The 17,300-nt window shown below is 40.6% G+C and overlaps 1 protein-coding gene across 14 annotated transcripts in view; it reads left to right on the plus strand.

Moving 5' to 3' along the window:
- Positions 1-17,300, plus strand: part of Limch1 (LIM and calponin homology domains 1) — a 312,004-nt gene that overhangs the window by 108,320 nt on the left and 186,384 nt on the right. For all 14 annotated transcript variants that reach the window (XM_040292498.2, XM_078021243.1, XM_078021244.1 and 11 more), the window contains exon 2: positions 11,214-11,284. In XM_040292498.2, the coding sequence (XP_040148432.2) occupies positions 11,214-11,284 (71 nt within the window). The remainder of the gene's footprint in view (positions 1-11,213; positions 11,285-17,300) is intronic.

Consider the following 17,300-nt stretch of genomic DNA (forward strand, 5'->3'; position numbering starts at 1 on the left):
CTTGTGGCCAGTATGTATTCAGAACAACCCAGAAGTCATGGGTAATGGTTCCTTCCTACTAGGATCTCAGGAAGGAAGATGCTTTGCAATCTGTCATGATCTCTCTCTCTCTCTCTCTCTCTCTCTCTCTCTCTCTCTCTCTCTCTTTTTAAGTAGTAACTTTTCCCCTTTTCTTCATGATATTGACTTTTCAAAGTCCAGTTTTGTTACAAAATGTGTCACTTTTTATATTTGCATGGTTGTCTCTCTGTGGTGTCATTGAACCCAGTCAGTGTGTATAGGTGGCTGTCACATGGGCCTCACGTTCAATTCTGTGCTCAGCATTCACAAACCCAGCTTCGTTTTTGATGTGACAATTTTTCCTCAGCTGCCCTCTCTTTCTCCTAAGCAGTGTTTATGAAAAAGACAAAGCAAAACTGGAAGCCACCTGATTTTAGACATTTCAGCTAGGGATTTTCTTCTTAAATATGAAACAAACAAAAAACAAACAAACAAACAAAAAAACCCCATGCAATAGAACTACCATTTTTACACAGTAAATACTAAATGTGCTACCAAATGACTTCTACTCTGACACCCTTGGAAAACAGACTTCTATAATCAGCTTGCTGACAGGTGATGGAGGCGCGGGGTTGTGGTTTAGATATGAAGTGTCCCCCAAAGACTCATGTGTTGAAAGCTTGTTCCCCAGGATGGCAGGCGGGGCTTTGGGGAAGTGATTTTATCTTGAGGGTTCTGGTTAATCCACTGGTAGATGAATATTTTTGATGGCATTATGGGAGGTGGTGGAAATTTTAGGAGGAAAGGCCTAGTTAGAGGAAGTAGACCACTGGGGAGGGGTCCTGGAAGGGTACTTCTTGTCCCTCATGACTTCTACATGCTCTGTCTCAGCTTCCTGGCTGCTAGGAGGTGGGCTGCTTGCCTCTGTCACACCCTCTTGCCATGACTTTCTGCCTTGTGCAATTGAGCCAGCTGACCATGGCGGGAAAACTCTGAAACCAGGAGACAAAACTCACCTTTGCTCCTCTGTGTCGTTCTTCTTAGATATTTGTCACAGCGATGAGAAGCTAACTAACACACTTGCACTAGGGTCCTATTATAGAGACAGAGAAAAAGGATAGACTTAAAATGTGGAGAGACAATACTGCTGTTCCGGGTCATTTGTGCCTCTGTGCTGTTGGGGAGGGAGATGGTTGAACAGGTTGGATTAGGGGACAGATGTCAAGACTATTGTGTTAGGATCTGCTTAATTCAAAGATTTTATACTTCGCTGTGCTGAGGACTAGGTAACAGTTGCAAGACAGATTTGCCAAAATTAACTCAGAACGAAAATATTTATTTAAGGAGCAACGTGACACCGGGGTATAAATAACAGGCTAAACACATCTCCGCTTCTGGAAACAAAGACTCCTGCTTAGCCCTCTGCACTCTGCTGGCCCCACATCCTTCTGGATTCTTCATTCTCTTTGCTCTTGAATCAGTTGCGAAGGCATTTGGTTGTGTTGGGGCTCATTGTGAGGGTTGCCTATCTTTCTCTGTGGTTCTGCCTTTTTGTAAGACCAGGGCAGCTTGAGGATGTGCAGACACAGTCACGCCAACACCACGCACATATCCCCAGACTGACCCATTTTCCATGTCTAGATTAATACAATGGCTAGATCCGAGGATGGAATGCTCCCAGGGTGCCCTTGAACATCCGCTGTATTCCTAATTAGATTTTTTTTTTTTTTGTAGAGCTGTCAATCTGTGGCTATAAACAGCGCCTTCTGGTTTTCTGATGACATGATGAAAATATAAATGGATTCTGCAGATTGCATTTTATTATCCTCAATATTAAGCACTCAGAGCTGGTGCTAGAAATAATTGTGGGCTGATAATGTTGATGAAATAACCCCAGGCCTGGGCTTCTGTGCCGTTTCCTTGCCAACCCAAACTGAAGAGCTATAAGGAGCTATTGTTGTTAAAGAAAGTGTAGCGATGTAATTGCCACCAGAGGAGGAAGAGTCAGGCCTGCAGGTGCCATGTGGTGGGGCGTGAAGCGCTGGCCTGCATGAGGGAGCAGCACCCTCGCTGCTGGCCAGCTGTGTGACCTTGGGGAAGTCACTTAATTTGTAGGATATTATTTTTCTCACCTGTAAAATAGAGGGGGTGGCATATAACCTGGAATTTTTTCTGATGTACAAAAGTGATGCATATGGATCTATAGAAAGATCCCTGAATGCTGTGTGGGCAGTGGCTTGTGAAAGGCCCCACAGATGGCCACTGCAGTTGTCTTGCTAATAGATAATAGAGGCTTGGACTAGTGACGCAGTGTAGAGACCTAAAATAGATTGTGGGGAGAAAGTACTGCTCTTCCTGGTGATTTGAATGCATCTCTGTGTTGTCTGGGGCCAGAGAGGGTGATACCATTCATTGCTATGGAGAAGCCCAAAGGTGGAGCAGGTTAGGCCAGGGGACAGACAGACATTTTGTATTGATCATGTTCAGTGTGAAATATTTATTAGGAACCCAGGAGGAGATGTGGAGTGAGAAACTGAATGTTTGATTGTGGACTTGAGGTTTGAGTACCATGTGTTAAAATTGTGTTAACCTTACATAGGAGAGAGAGAAAGCTGAGGGACTGGATGGGATTGTCCAGGGGAAGGGATGTGTGTGTGTGTGTGTGTGTGTGTGTGTGTGTGTGTGTATGTGTGTGTGTGTGTGTGTGTGTGTTTTTGTGTGGAGTGTGTGTGTGTGTTTTAGAGACAGAAATGAAGAGGAGAAAAGGCCATTTTATTATTATTTTTTTAATGGTTAGAAAGAGGAGATAGAGTCTGTAATGCAATGGGAAAAGAAGTGTTTATATAATGAGGCAGAACAAGAACTAGGAGTGTCGGAGGGAAGAAGCTTGGGAGAGGCAAGTGATCCCCAAAGGAAGGAGTGGTTGATTCCCGTTGCTGAGACATTATGATCAAATGAGAAAAATGTCTTCTGAGTTAGATTTCATGGCAATATTAGAAGAGAAGAGGGGAACTAATAAGGTCAGGCCTCCTTTGAGATCAGGGAGGAAAGAATGGCAAAGAGGATCAGAAAGAGAAAAACCAAGATCTCTAGCAATTTGGTCATTGTTGCCAATAATGACAATGAAATGTATTGATCTCTCACTGTGAGTCAGAGACTGTGGTGATGGTTTCATGCACACTGATTCATTTATTCTTCATGCAAACCATGGAGGTAGGTACAATTATCTACTATTATCGTACCTTCAGTGGGTCTGGGGAAACCAAGGCTTAGCACAACATGGAAAGCAAGGCTTAATTCAAGACCACTGACCTACCTGAGAGGATTTAACTTGTGCCGCTGGAGCTGTAAGTTCAACTCAAGTCCAACTCTTGACTTTTTGAGATTTTTTTTCCTTGAACTAAATGAAGACAGCTTGCGGGTGACCAGGTTGTGAGGCTAGGGTAAAGGAAACTGGATATTCACGTAGGAGATTTAGGCTGTGAAAGGAAAGAGAAAAACAGGATGGTGGTTGAAGAGCTGGACTGAATTAAGTTTTTTAGGAAAAGAGGGAATTTATTATGCTACTGGCAGAAAGATGAAGGATGCTGTGGGCAGAGAAAGGCCTGGGGAGGGATAGGATCCCAGCCCTGACAGGGGAAGCCAGTGTGGGACAGAGAACAGATATTTCTTCCATGTGAGCTGGCAGGAAAAGATGGAAAGGTAGGTGTGGCCATGGTATGCTGAGGGGTGTGAGGTGGGATGGGGGCTGAAGGAAAACTGGACCAGTGGTCTCTGTTCCATTGTGATTCCAACAGTGAGGGTAGATGGGGGTGCACAGGATGTCATTAAGAGAAATAAGCAAAATGTCCCTCTAGAATCATCTCTTCAGGAGTTGGAAACTATGGGAAATGGAGAAATAATTACTAAAGAATCCTCCCTTGATCCCATCTTCTGGGATATCTCTTGCTCTAGGTTCAAGTACAAACCAGAGTCTTGGCTTTAATTGTGTAATTATTTTTAAATATAAAATATTGTCAGCACAAAGCCCTTCCCTGTGATGTGGTGCCCCCTCAGGCACATCTGCTCCATCACCCTCCCCTTCCTGCCTACAGGACCCTGCGCTCAGCCCTTACAACTTTTGGTCTTTGTTTGAAGAAACCCTCAGCCAGGTGCCTGGAGTGTCTACACCATCTCCTCCCTTTTCCTTCAGAACCAACTCAAATGCCAACCTCCTAAAGGCCTTCTTTGTCTTAAGCAGAGGAAGCTTATTCTTTGGCTTTCCTTTAGTCTTTTCCTTAGATACTTCTTAGAATGATGCTTAAGAGCATGGATTAAATTCATGCCCTGCTATTTACTAGCTTTGTGCCCTTGAGCAAATTACCCAACCTCTCTGAACCTAGCTTTTTTAAACTTTAAATTGGGCATAATAATCAAACACCTTAAAGTCATTATGAGAAACAATTAATATGTTTCAGGTATATACAGGAGACATAAGGTAGATATTCTAGGAATGTGAGTACCTGTCATTCCGCTCCTTCTTTGGTCATGCAATTTATTCATTCCTTTCTTCTTGCTCTTGATTCTTTCTGTCCACATTTTTCTTCCAACACAATTTACTGTATTATCATGTTTCTTCTGTCCCCTGGTTGTGATGCCTACTGAGTCGGGTCTAAATCCTGCAGTTTGGCTCTCACTTGTGCCTTTTATAGGCCAGGAATGAAATAGGTATTCAGTAAATTGATTGGTTGGTTGAAAATTCTTGCTTAAGTGAGTATAACTCATGGTTGTTTCCAAAGTGCTTCTGTAGAATTTTGATTTGATTTTTCTAGCAAGTCTCCAGGGGGTTTATTTATCAGAAAATGTGAAAAATAAGACCAATTCTATGCTGCTTTATTTTACATTATAGGTATCAAAATATGCAGAGTTCTTCTTGTTAATTAAATCAAGTAGGATCAGAAGAGAAGTAAGCATAATGAACTGCAAATAATCTCAGTGAATTAAGGAGGTGTGACTTTTTTCATTAACAGTTTGTAGGAGGAAATCACAGCCTTCTGAAAAATGTACTTGCTTTTCACAATTTATGGAAAATAGTCTTTCAAAAGTTGTCAAAATCTACTCAATAAATCCCGGAAACTTAGGTGACTGAAACAGGAGGATCACAAGTTTGAGGCAAGACTGAGCATCTTAGCGAGACTCTGTCTCAAAATTAAAAAAAAAAAAAAAAAGAAAGAAAAATTAAAAATGGGGGGGGGGACAGGGGGTGGGGCTGTCGTTCAGAGATAGAGTGCCCCTGGTACAATCCTCAATATGTTTAGAAAAAAAATCTTCTAAGTCTTATATTTGGTTTCTGTTGCTTTACTCTAGGGAACATTATTTTATCACCCAACAATCTCCTCCCAAGTTCATTATCCTAAGGTTTGCCAATATTTGTTTAAAATGCTCTTCAGACCTGCAGTTTGTTAGTGGATTGTGGTTTGTCTATCAATCTTGCTTTCAAAAAACTACAAAAGATTAATGAAAATATTTCCAAAATGCCATTGATATAAATGGTAACGATCCGGCTGAGAAGCTGATTCTTGGCAGCCTTTGACTCTTCCTGGTGATTACATAATAACAATGGTAACATAGTAATTAGCAGAGTGTAGCATTGTGATGTACAACGTGTTACATTTTAAACACATCATAAAAATGTTGCCATGAGGTTGTGTGGTTTTCTTCCTTAGACTGGCTTTTTAAAGTCCTCCATATTTCAGTTATTTGAATGGAATAAACAGATCGAGGGATATGGACAGACTTGGGGACAGAATTACCTTTGAGCTCTCTGAAAAGGAAATTGGATACAGATGAGCTTCCTCAATAATTGTTCTCATAAAACCGTGTGATGACACATTATAATGTCTTTTGCTTCTGCCTTTTTGGTTTAATTGCTAAGGAAGATGAAAGTTTTTCTTTGAAAACCATCAAGAGTTTGGTAAATTAGCCATTCATCAGCTATTTTTTTTTTATCTGCTTGTTCCTCCAATAAATGTTTTGGATAGTAATTAAAATGAATTAATCCTAAACCATCAAGCAGGAAAAAATCAGATATTGGGCTTTCCTGAAAGGGACATAGGCATAGCTGATGACATATGTGTCCTTATAAGTACTTTTGAAGATCCCCTTGCATGACAAGATGTGTATACGCCTACTTTTAAGATGATGGTGGTGTCTAATAGTTTTTATTCATGCATTTCTAATAGTGTGTGCATGTGTGCGTGTGTGCGTGCGTGCGTGTGTGTGTGTGTGTGTGTGCTTGTTTGTTTTTATGTTGTTGGAGAATCTACTACAAGTGAGGTGGGGAGATATTGGGGGGGTCTCAAGTGGACTGGTGGCTTGATCTAACTTTGTAGGGTTACCTTAGCTCCCGGGCTGAGGTCAAAGGGAGGCACAGTTGGGAAGTAGAGAGAGCAGTTAAGAGATTGGGTGTAGATGACAGTGGTTTGGGGAAAGCAGAGGTGAAGGCAGAGAGGAGCAGCCAGGTTCTACCTAAGTTCTGAAAGGAGAATCAACAGAATTTGTTGATGATGAGTGTCAAAGAGAGGGATTGGCACAACTTTTAAGATTTGGGTCTGAAGGATGGAGTTTTGCGCAGTCTGGCTGGGCACAATTTAGGAGCAGCTTGTCAAAAGAATCGAACTTTATTTTTAGAACCACACAGGCCAAACAAAACAGCTCTTCAGGAAAAACCCTCAGAGCCCAACTGCCACCACCGGCTTCCCACAAGCCTCTCACACAAACACAAGCCTCTCCACCTCCCACAATCCTCCTGCTCTTGAGGCCGATTGGCTGGGTCGTGTGGGCGGAGCCAAAGAAGTCCCCCAATGAGCATCACCGCAGAGGAGCCAATCAGCTAGATGTTGCTGGAGCCGCTGTGAGCCAATCATCAGCTGGCAGTCTGAAAGTTTGCTGGCAGCCGGAAGTTTGCTGGGGCCCCTTCGGCTGTGTCTCTCAACAGAGTTTCAGGGGTGAACTGACTGGATGGACAAGGAGCAGCGGAGAGGGAGAGCAGGATTTGGGGAGATGATAGGGTGCTCTTGGTGTTCATGCAGCTTCTCCTCTGCTGGCCCTTCAGTGCTTTGGCACATAGGCTCTCTTCCTGGCCACCCCACACCTCAGGTTCTGTTCAAGAGTTCTGCTAAGACTCCCATCATGTCCAGAAGATGATGGCTTGGCCAGTTCCTTGACTGAAGGGTTATTGAGAGTCCTCAGCCAGTGGGCATCCAGGTGGAAGGGTGAGGGAAGATTTGGGCCCTCACTTTTCACTTCTCCTGCAAATGGACTGTTGGAAATGGTGATTGACTCTTGGCAGTTATTTTGCTGTTACTAGCAACGACTTCTGCTATCACTAAACAAACAGCAATTAGCAGTCTTGACAGTTAGAATATATAATGTGTGATATTGTAAACACATTATAAAGATGTCGTTGAGACACAACTTCCAAAATCCTATACCAATGGAACGCCCCTACTTTGTGAGTCTGAACCGTTGACTTTGATTAGTATCATATTTTTAGCCAATTTTCATGGCTATAATGAAATACCCAGGGTGGGCTAACATTATAAAGAAAATAGGTTTATCTCCAAGTTTTAGATGCTGAACATCTAAGCAGCATGGCACAGGCTCTGGTGAGGGCTCCTCCTTGACTGCATCACCTCAGGGTAGTGGCAATATCAGGAGCACATGCAGGAGTGAAAGGTTGTATCACAAAAGAGAAAGCTAGGGAGAGATTGGGGTCCCATATCCCTTCCAAGGAGGTACACCCAATGACTTAATGGACTTGCATTAGTCAGCTTTTTCACTGCTGGGACTAGAAGACCTGACCAGAACAATCGTAGAGGAGGAAAAGTTTATTTGGGGGCTCCTAGTCTCAGAGGTCTCAGTTCACAGATCACTGGCTCCATTCCTCAGGACTCAGGTGAGGCTGAAGAGCATGGTGGAAGAGTGTGGTGGAGGGAAGTAGCTTACATGATGGTCAGGAAGGAGGAGGAGAGAGAGAGAGAGAACGCACACATGAAAAGAGAGTCCACTCTCCAGATATAAAATCTATATCCCAATGTCACGACCCCAGGGACCCACCTCCTCCAGCCACACCCTGTCTGCCTTCAGTTACCACCCAGTTAATCCCATCAGGGGATTGATTCACTGATTAGGTTAAGGTTCCCATATCCCCATCCTTTCTCCTCTCAACCTTCTTGCATGGTCTCACACGTGAGCTTTTGGGGAATACCTCACATCCAAACCCTAACAGTCTTCCTCTGGGTCCTACCTTTTACAGGTTCTGAACCATTTCCCAGTACTGATCCCCTAAGGATGATTCCACCCCCATTTGACAAAAGGAACTTCTTACATCTTACAGGGCCCATGGCTTTCCATTACCACCACTCTGGGGACCAAGCCTCCAACACAGGAAACTGGGCGGGGGTGGGGGTGGGTGGGGGGAATAACATCTAAACCACAGCAGTATCCTGGGTTGGGGATTGTGAGTTACTGTGCACATGAGTCACATAGGAATCTTTCAGAATGCTGATTCTGATTTAGGAGTTTGTCTTCTAGCATTCATTCTAGGTGAAGCTGCTGCTGTTGCTAAATGTTTCAGGAACATATTACTTATTAAGTACTAACAAAGATCCTAACAAAATACTGGTGTCTCTCTCCTAAATACTCTGGGAAGAAAATACTAAGATGTTTAAAGTCTGTACTTAAAATATTACTATTTGAAAAGGCATCTTTCTTAATTTTTTTTTAATCTTGGGAAAAAGTGGTATATATACAAACTGTGAAGAATGACTTTTTAAAAAATCTTTCCTCAAATAAGAATGCGAGGAGTTAATAATTTTTGAGGCATTCTATTATTATATTGGCTATTGAGTTGACCTTCTAGTAGAGTCGTAATGAAGAAGTTTTGTCATAGAACTTGAACTTTGGATTATAAAGAAGAATTGAGACCATTTGATTTCCTTACACTGCTCTTGTATCAGCTCTAAGAAAAAACTTATTTTATTTTGTTTTTCTGAGAACGAAGTAATATATATTGATTGTGGAAAGTTTTAGGAAAATGTGGAAAAATTTTAAAAGCACAATAAAAATCATACACAATTCCCACCATGAAGAAATAACACATTGGAATATATTTTGCATGTGTGTGTATGTCTTATAATGTCTGGTTTTGTGGCCAAATAAAATGTATTGGGAAGTATTGTATAGAACTATATTATTTCTTCTATAAATGTTTGGTACAGTTTGCCAGGTAATTCTTCTAGTGATGATTTATTTTATGGAAAGGTTATTTCTTTCTTCAGTGCATTAACTATGGTTGTTTGTGTCAAAGAATTTATCAGATTAAGTTGGCTAATTTAATGGCAAAATTTATTTGTAATATCCTCTTTTAATATTTGTAAAATCTGTAATGATGTCATCTGTCATTCTTGATAGTGGTAATTTATGTCTTCTTTTCTTTTTGCTATACATTTTCCCCAAATACTGTTTCAGTATCTTTCCATATATTCTCTGTTAAAAAAAAAATTTTTTTTTTGATCACTGGGATGTTTAGAATTGTGTAACTTAGTTTAAAAATATTTGGGGATGTTCCAGAGATATTTCTGTTGTTAATTTAGAGTTTAGTTTTATTGTGGTGAGGTAACATACCTTGTATAAATGCTTTTAAGTGTATTGAGACTTGTTTTCTGGCCCAGAATTTCATTTGTCTTGATAAATGCTCATTGTGAATTTAAGAAAAACATGTGTCCAGGCAGAGTGGTGCACGCCTGAAATCCTAGTGACTCTGGAGGCTAAGGCAGAAGAATAACAAATTTGAGGCCAGCGTTAGCAACTTAGGGAGACACAGTCTCAAAACAAAAAGGGCTGGGGGTGTAGTCAAGGATACAGTACCCCTGAGTTCAATCCCCAGTACCACAAGGTGGATGGGGAGTATGTATTCTGTTGGAGAGTAGAGTATTTTAGGAATGTCTATTTGGTCAATTTGATCAAAGGTATTGTTCAAGTCTTCTATACCCTTATTAATTTTCTACTTATATGTTTTATCAACTTTTGAATACAAATATTTAAATTTCTGACTCTAATTCTGAATTTGTCTGCTCTTGGCAGTGCTATTTTGGCTTGTGTATCTAGAAGCTTTTTTATTAGGTGCATGAGTCAACTAGCCCTGTATCATTATGAAGTGATTTTTCTCTCTTTGTTCTGAACTTTCTTTGATATGAATATGATTATTACAGCTTTCTTGTGATTAGTATTAGCATGTCATCTCTTATCCCACTCTTTTATTTGACATATTTTTGTCTTTATATTTAAAGTGCATATTTGTAGGCAGCATATGGTTGGGTCTTGTTTTTTTTAGCCAATCTGACAGTCTCTGTCTTTTAATTTGGGGTGTTAAGACCATTATATTTAATGTGATTATTGATATGATTAGATTTAAGCCTATAATCTCTCTGTTTGTTATATTTGTGATTATTGATATGATTAGGTTGAAATCTATAATCTATTTATTTTGTCCTATCTGTGCTATTTATTTATTACTTTTTAAAAACTGTTAAGGGACTCTAGATATAGCTCAGATATAGAAGAGTGCTTGCCTCACATGCACAAGGCCCTGGGTTCAATCCCCAACACCACAAAAACAAACAAAAAAACTGTTAGGGTATTTTGGACAGTCCCATTTTATCTCATCCTCTGCTGTCAGATAATTTTTCTTTCCCGGCTTCTTTTCTCCCCCTCTTTCATATCAGGCTGTTTATGGTTGTTGGCTTTACTCTTCTGTCTTATGTTAGTGTCTCAAGGTTAGGGATCTATATTATTTCCTCCACCAACTCCCTGATGTCTTAGTGCACAGGGACTTCATCCTCAGGTGGTACTTCCCATAAGTTTTCATGAAACTGTGTGGGGGTCAGATCCCTGGATGAAAGAGGCCCTGACCTTGACTTATTATGGTTGAACCCTTAAAAGTAAAACAAATTCTTACCAGGATGAACAGGATATCCAGAGAAATTCTAAATTTAATTTTAACTGATCTGGGCAAAGCTACATATGGGAAAGAAATTCAGGCCTAACAGATTTTTCCCTCTTTTTGGAATGTTATCTGATTTTTCAAGGTTATTGAATATTTTTTTTTTAATTTGAGTTACCTGAATAAAAAAAGAAAATTTATGCTCTCTCTTCCTTTTTTTCTTTTCCAGCAAGTAACTGGCAGAAGTTTTGGTGATAAAGATTTTCGGACAGGACTAGAAAATGGAATCCTTCTCTGCGAGTAAGTATAGCCTGCATTCTATTGGTATGATTCAAGAAGCATCCTAATACTATTCAATTTGTGCAACTTTCAGTGTTTAATTTTTAGTTTATTCACAGCTTGAATATAGTTTAAAAATATATATCACTAGGCTAGCCAGGAAACAAAAGTAGGTGAGGGAGTCTTGGTGCACAATGGGGAGTGGTAGGGACTGTGGCAATTGCAAACTACATAGAAAGGAGAGTTGATAGGGAGCTGGTACTCAGCTCCCACCAAGTTTTGCAATGTGAGAATTGGGGCCCAGGTGAATATAAGGGTGTGAATGTCATTGTGGCAAAAGTAGTAACTTTTTCCCTCTCTTGTCAGTCCTAAACAAAACAGCATGTCCCCAATGAAAACCGTGCTTCTGTGTATTTACAGCATCTCAAAAACACGCAGGTCACGTTCCTCAGTGAGCCTACTTCATGGAGATATTTTTATCATATTTAACTTGTGGTATTGGCCAAGTTCAAATGTGAATAATAACTGCAGTGTGTAAATTTCATGTTTTGAAGCTAGGCTCTGTCAGAGTCCTGCTATGACAGTAGAATTAAGAGGCTTCTATGATATAGGTCTGGACACAAGATAGGCTAGAGTCTTAATATTTATAAATATAGATGGATATAAACTTCAAATAAAGATTTCAAAACATTAAATTTATTTAATAGATTCTATGCATGATGATTTTTGTTTATTGAGATGTCATGTCCCTAGAGTAAACAGAGTGTGCTCCTAAATGTATAATCTGATGGATTTTGAAAAATATGGATGTGCATGTACCCCAGTTCCCCAATCGAGATATAAGAGGAAGTTTTCTCCCATCTTGTCTCCTTGAATCTCAATGCCTTGGGGAAAGCCACTGTTCTGATCCATTTCACCAGAGCCTTTCTTTTACCTTCTCTTGAACCTTATAAATGGAATTACATAGAGTGGGTTCACATGCTGGTGGCTCTCAGAATATTGTTTGATAAAGTTGAAAAGGCATGGATTTTGAAGCCTGAAAACTAAAAGTTCAAAAGTCTTTACTTCACCTCTCAATTTCCCTCCGCAAAATAGTGTTGAAAATTTTATAGCTCTATTTCATAGGCTTTTTGTGAACTTCAGCAGGAGAATGTGGATAAATGCTTTAAAAGATGGTACAGGGCTGTACACGTGTTTTATTTTGCAGAACATTCAACATCGCGCACGTCAGCATTCTCTTCCCTGCTTCTCCACTGCCCTTCTTTGTTAAAAGAAAAATCGATGTCCCCAGATTGCTGTTTCCACACACTCCTTCCTGTAGTGTCCCTCCCCTCTGCTCACATATACACTTCCCTCGGCACCTCTGTCCCTTACTAGGTCTAAACCAGAGCTCATCTGCAGTTAAGTCATAATTGGCTCAGCATGTCCCTGCGAAGAGCTGACAGGCTCCCAGCGCTTCTCTTTGATGCTAGAGCTTCCTTTCCAGAGACTGGGCTCAGCACTCTACTGACGAATACGGACTCTCCAGGAGCTGATCTCATTTATCTGGATCATGCTCTCAGCTCAGTAGAAGTGGGTCTTTGGTGTCCATTTTTTTCACCTAATATTTCCTCCAGATATGCCTTGTGGGCCTCCACCTTTCCACTGTATCTCCATGAGGACATCCATCATGTAGGAATATCGCCTTTGGATGTAGAGCAGATCTATACACAGAGTTTGTTTCTTTCTCAGCCAAAGATGCTGAGTCAGAGGATGGAATCTGTGTGTGCAGAGGCACTGTTCACTGACGGGTCTCACCGTCATGAATGGGAGGAGGTTGGGGTCGAGAGGTGAGCTTTAGTTGCAGACCACAGTTAAAAAGTCCATGATCAGAAGAACACAGAAGTACCTAGAATACTCAGAGGGTTTGTTAGGTAAATGAAGAGCTTCACCTGAGGGTGAAGCTGAGGGACATGAAGGACGTGGGTAGAAGTTGCTGTCTTGTTCTGGTAGGAGGACAAAACCAAAGATAAGCAGGGTAGTGTCTGAGTCCTTTAACCGTGGAGGACTGGGCCCGCTGCTGCATTTGAGAAGCTTGTATTTGGAGTCTATTATGATTTGGATATGAGGTGTCTCCCAAAAGTTCATTTGGGAGACAGCACAAGAATGTACAAAGGCCAGATGATTAGATTACGAGAGCCGTGGCCTAATCGGTGCATTAATCCACTTGAATGGATGAACTGGTTGGTGCCTGTAGGCAGGTGGGGTTTAGCTGGAGAAAAGAGGTCGCTGGGGACAGCCTTTGGAGTCTGTGTTGACCCCGTTGACTGGGGCTCTCTGCTTCCTGTCTGTCATGAACTCAGCAGCTCTTCTCTGCCGTGATGTGCTGCCTCACCTTGAGCCCAGGGCTATGGAGTCTGCCAGCTACAGACTGAATTTCTGAAACCATGAGCCAAGATCAACTTTACCTCCTCTAAGTTGTTGTTGTCAGGTCTTTTGGTCACTGCAATGAAAAGTCGACTGAAACAGTGTGAGGATCAGGGATCAAGTCCTGGCTTCCCCAGGGGGGACTTAGCCCTGGCATAGAGTTTGCAAAGGGACAATGAACCACACGGGTATCCTGAGGTAAGGAAACCAGGGGTGTGAACCTCACCCAGGGTTGAAGAAAAGCTGACTCAGGAGCCAGGGAAACAAGATACACATATATTTCTAAGTGTAGGACCCACAGAGCCAGGAGAACAGAAACCACGAATGCAGAATGTCTCCTCCCTCTTAGGCTGAGATTTTGTCTGAGCTGAGACTACTGGGCTCTCACGGACTCAGATCTGCAGGTATATTTTCTAGAACTTGTATCCACAGACCAGTCTAGCAAGAAGGGGGGATTGTACTATTCCAGATGTGGAGCTGGTTTATGGAAAGGGGCAAAAGACAAAAAAGTCAGCCTGGATAATCTTAGGGAAAGTGACAGTTCCTAGACATTGGATCTGTGCAGAGTTCAAATGCCTGCCTTTGGAGATTAGATGAGAATCCTGCGGCTGTGCCACGCTACAGACCCAGAGAGTTTTGTGGATGCTGGGGCGACAGTTCTAACTCATACCTACCCACTGTGCTGCACCATTTAAAAATGTACATGGTTTTCACAATTTCAAGTTTTAAAACCTAAGCAGTTCAGCTTTTCTTAGAATATGGCTTCTACATGTGAAGATTAGACAAACTCTCGATAAGGGAAAGGGGAGAGAGGGGAGAGAGGAAGGGGTGTAAAAAAGATGGTGGAATGAGATGGACATCATTTCCCTAAGTACATATATGAAGACACGAATGGTGTGAATATACTTTGTATACAGCCAGAAATGTGAAAAAAATGTGCTGTATATATGTAATATAAATTGTAATGCATTCTGCTCTCATATATAACGAATTAGGATAAAAAATAAAATTAAAAAAATCAATATTGTGGGTTTAGTTAATACAGAGGAAAATGTGAATATATTAAATATTAAATTAATTACCCCCAAAATAATATGGCTTCTATACTATGTAGTTCTTTTTTTAAGAAATCGTTTGGAACTTTCTAACTTTGTGTTATTCAAAGTAGAAGCTCCGTGGTAACTTGTACCAGGTTGATGACCCCAGTTGGCAAATGTATGTATGGTATTGGTGAATATTTATTTTTGTCTAACAAACTATCACCTGTTTGTCTGAGTTGGATCCACTCTAAATGTTATTTACAACTCTGTAGAGATTCCAAGGTCTTTGTTTACCAAAGAATGCCCTAGTTGATTGTGAGTATAAGAAAAACCTCCTCATTTTCACCAGACAGAAGAGTGCCTTCGCGGTCTAGGATCTGGTTTCCCTTTTATCAGCCTGGTGTCGAACAACTTACCTGTCATTCTATTGTAGTATTAGAATAATAATTCTAAGTACAGGATATATGGAATTCATTATATTATTCTTATAACTTTTCTTTAACCTGGAAATTATAAGGTACTGTTTCCTAGCCCATAAGGTACTATTACTAAACCCATTTGACAGAGGATGTAACTGAGGCACAAAGGATCAAATAACTTTGCTAAGGTTACACAGTAAGAGAGATTTAAATTCAGGTAGTTTAATTCCTTAGCTTTGGCTCTTAACCACTGTCTTGTTTCTAGAATTGGGATTTTTATGGGAGGGATAAGAGATTTGGAGTGAGGGATTGGTGCATTAAAATCTAGAGTGTGGGGTGAAGGGGAGTGCAGGGGTTGGGGTCTCAACTGGGCAGAAAAAAAAAAACTGGATGAGTGGGTGATCTTTTCTCTTGGCTTCTCACTCTTTCTTTGCCATTTTTACTAAGTGTGTATAGTCAAAATTTTGGAAGTTAAATGCTCAGATGATGTGAGCCCTATGCTGAGAGCTGAATCACAGGTCTGGTGTCAAAGTGGGACAGAGTTACAAACAAGTGGTGGCAAGTGTCATGCTGTTAGGAATCTTAATCAAACACTGCACTGTGTCCTCAAGGACTTAAGGGTGAAAAGGTAGGTTGCAAAGAGCTGGTCCCTAAAGGAAGCTGGTCCCCTCCCTGTAACCAGACCAGACTGTCTCGAAATAATTCCAGAGAGGAGAGAGTCTGCCATGTTTACCTGACCACGATTTTATTATTTCAATAGACCTCTGTGGAATTTCATCTCGATAAGAGGTTGGCAAATTATGGTCTTCAGCTTATTTTTATATTGGCTCTCTTGTGGGGAGTGGTTTTGGGGTTTTAAAGAATTGTAAACAAAATGGAACAAAACAAGAGCCTGTATTATGCAGCTCACAAAACCTAAAATGTTTACTGTCTTATTCTTTATAGAGAAACTCGACCAGCTCAAAAGAACTGTGGAATTAATTTTAGACATAAATTGTTTAGACTTGTAAAATCAAGTAATTGAGTTTGGTCAGTGCAAAATACTATTTAGGTAAAACATAACTTTTTAATAAAGATTTGCTCAGGGGTTTCTTTACAAGTCCCATCCCCACCAGCTTTTTATTTTGAATCATTTCAAAGTTACAGAAAATTACAAGAAGAGTATAATGAATATCTATGGATCCTGTACTTAGATGTACTAATTATTCTCATTTGGCCATACCTGTTTCATTATTTATGTATGTATGCCTCTTCTTTCCTGAGCCATTTAAAAGTAAGATACAAACATCATGAAACTGAGTTCCTAAATGCAGCAACATGTATCTTCTAAATACAAAGACATTCTCCCATGTAACCATTCCAGATATTTAACAATTATATAATAATATTTGATGTCTTGTACCAGGTTTAAATATTACCAGTATCACCAGAAATGTCCTTTCTGTTGATTTTTTAAAAAAATTGATCTAATCAAAGATCAAAATTGCATTTGATTGTCATTTCTCTTGTGTTTCCTTAACTCTGAACAGTTAGTCTAGGCTTTTGTGTCTTTTATAACATTAACTCTCTTGCAAATTTTGGATCAGTTATTTTGTAGAATGTCTCACATTTGTGGTTTTTAAAAAATTGCTTTCTCACCATTAGATTCAGGTTACATATCGGCAAGAGTACACACAGTGCTAGCATGCTACATGTGGAGTTTGCTCGATGATTAGAATTGATGATTGGACAAGGGGATATCCCCCATCTATGCATTGTATGTAAGCCTTTCTCTAGTGTAATCTGTGAAATCATGCTGAGATAGTGGAGTTAACTTGATATTCCCAAAATCTTGCACCCAATGGGTTTAATGGCCATGGCTAACACCTCCTGAATTAATCATTGCATTAGTCATTATCAGTCAGCTTTCCATTGCTGTGACAAAATACCTGAGAAAAATAGTTTAAAGGAGAAAAGATTTACTTGGGCTCATTTCAGAGGTTTCAGTTGGTGGTTGCTTGGCTCCACTGTTTTTAGGACCACGATCAGGCAGGGTGTCATAGGGAGAACATACAGTAGCATAAAGCAGCTCAGCTCATGGTGGCCAAAAAGCATGTGTGTGGGAGGGAAAAGGGCCAAGTATCCCCTTCAGAGGCCCACTCCCGAGGGACCTACTTTCTCCCCCTGGGCCCC

The sequence above is a fragment of the Ictidomys tridecemlineatus genome, chromosome 9, assembly GCF_052094955.1.
Source record: "Ictidomys tridecemlineatus isolate mIctTri1 chromosome 9, mIctTri1.hap1, whole genome shotgun sequence".
In the NCBI taxonomy this organism is placed as follows: Eukaryota; Metazoa; Chordata; class Mammalia; order Rodentia; family Sciuridae; genus Ictidomys; species Ictidomys tridecemlineatus.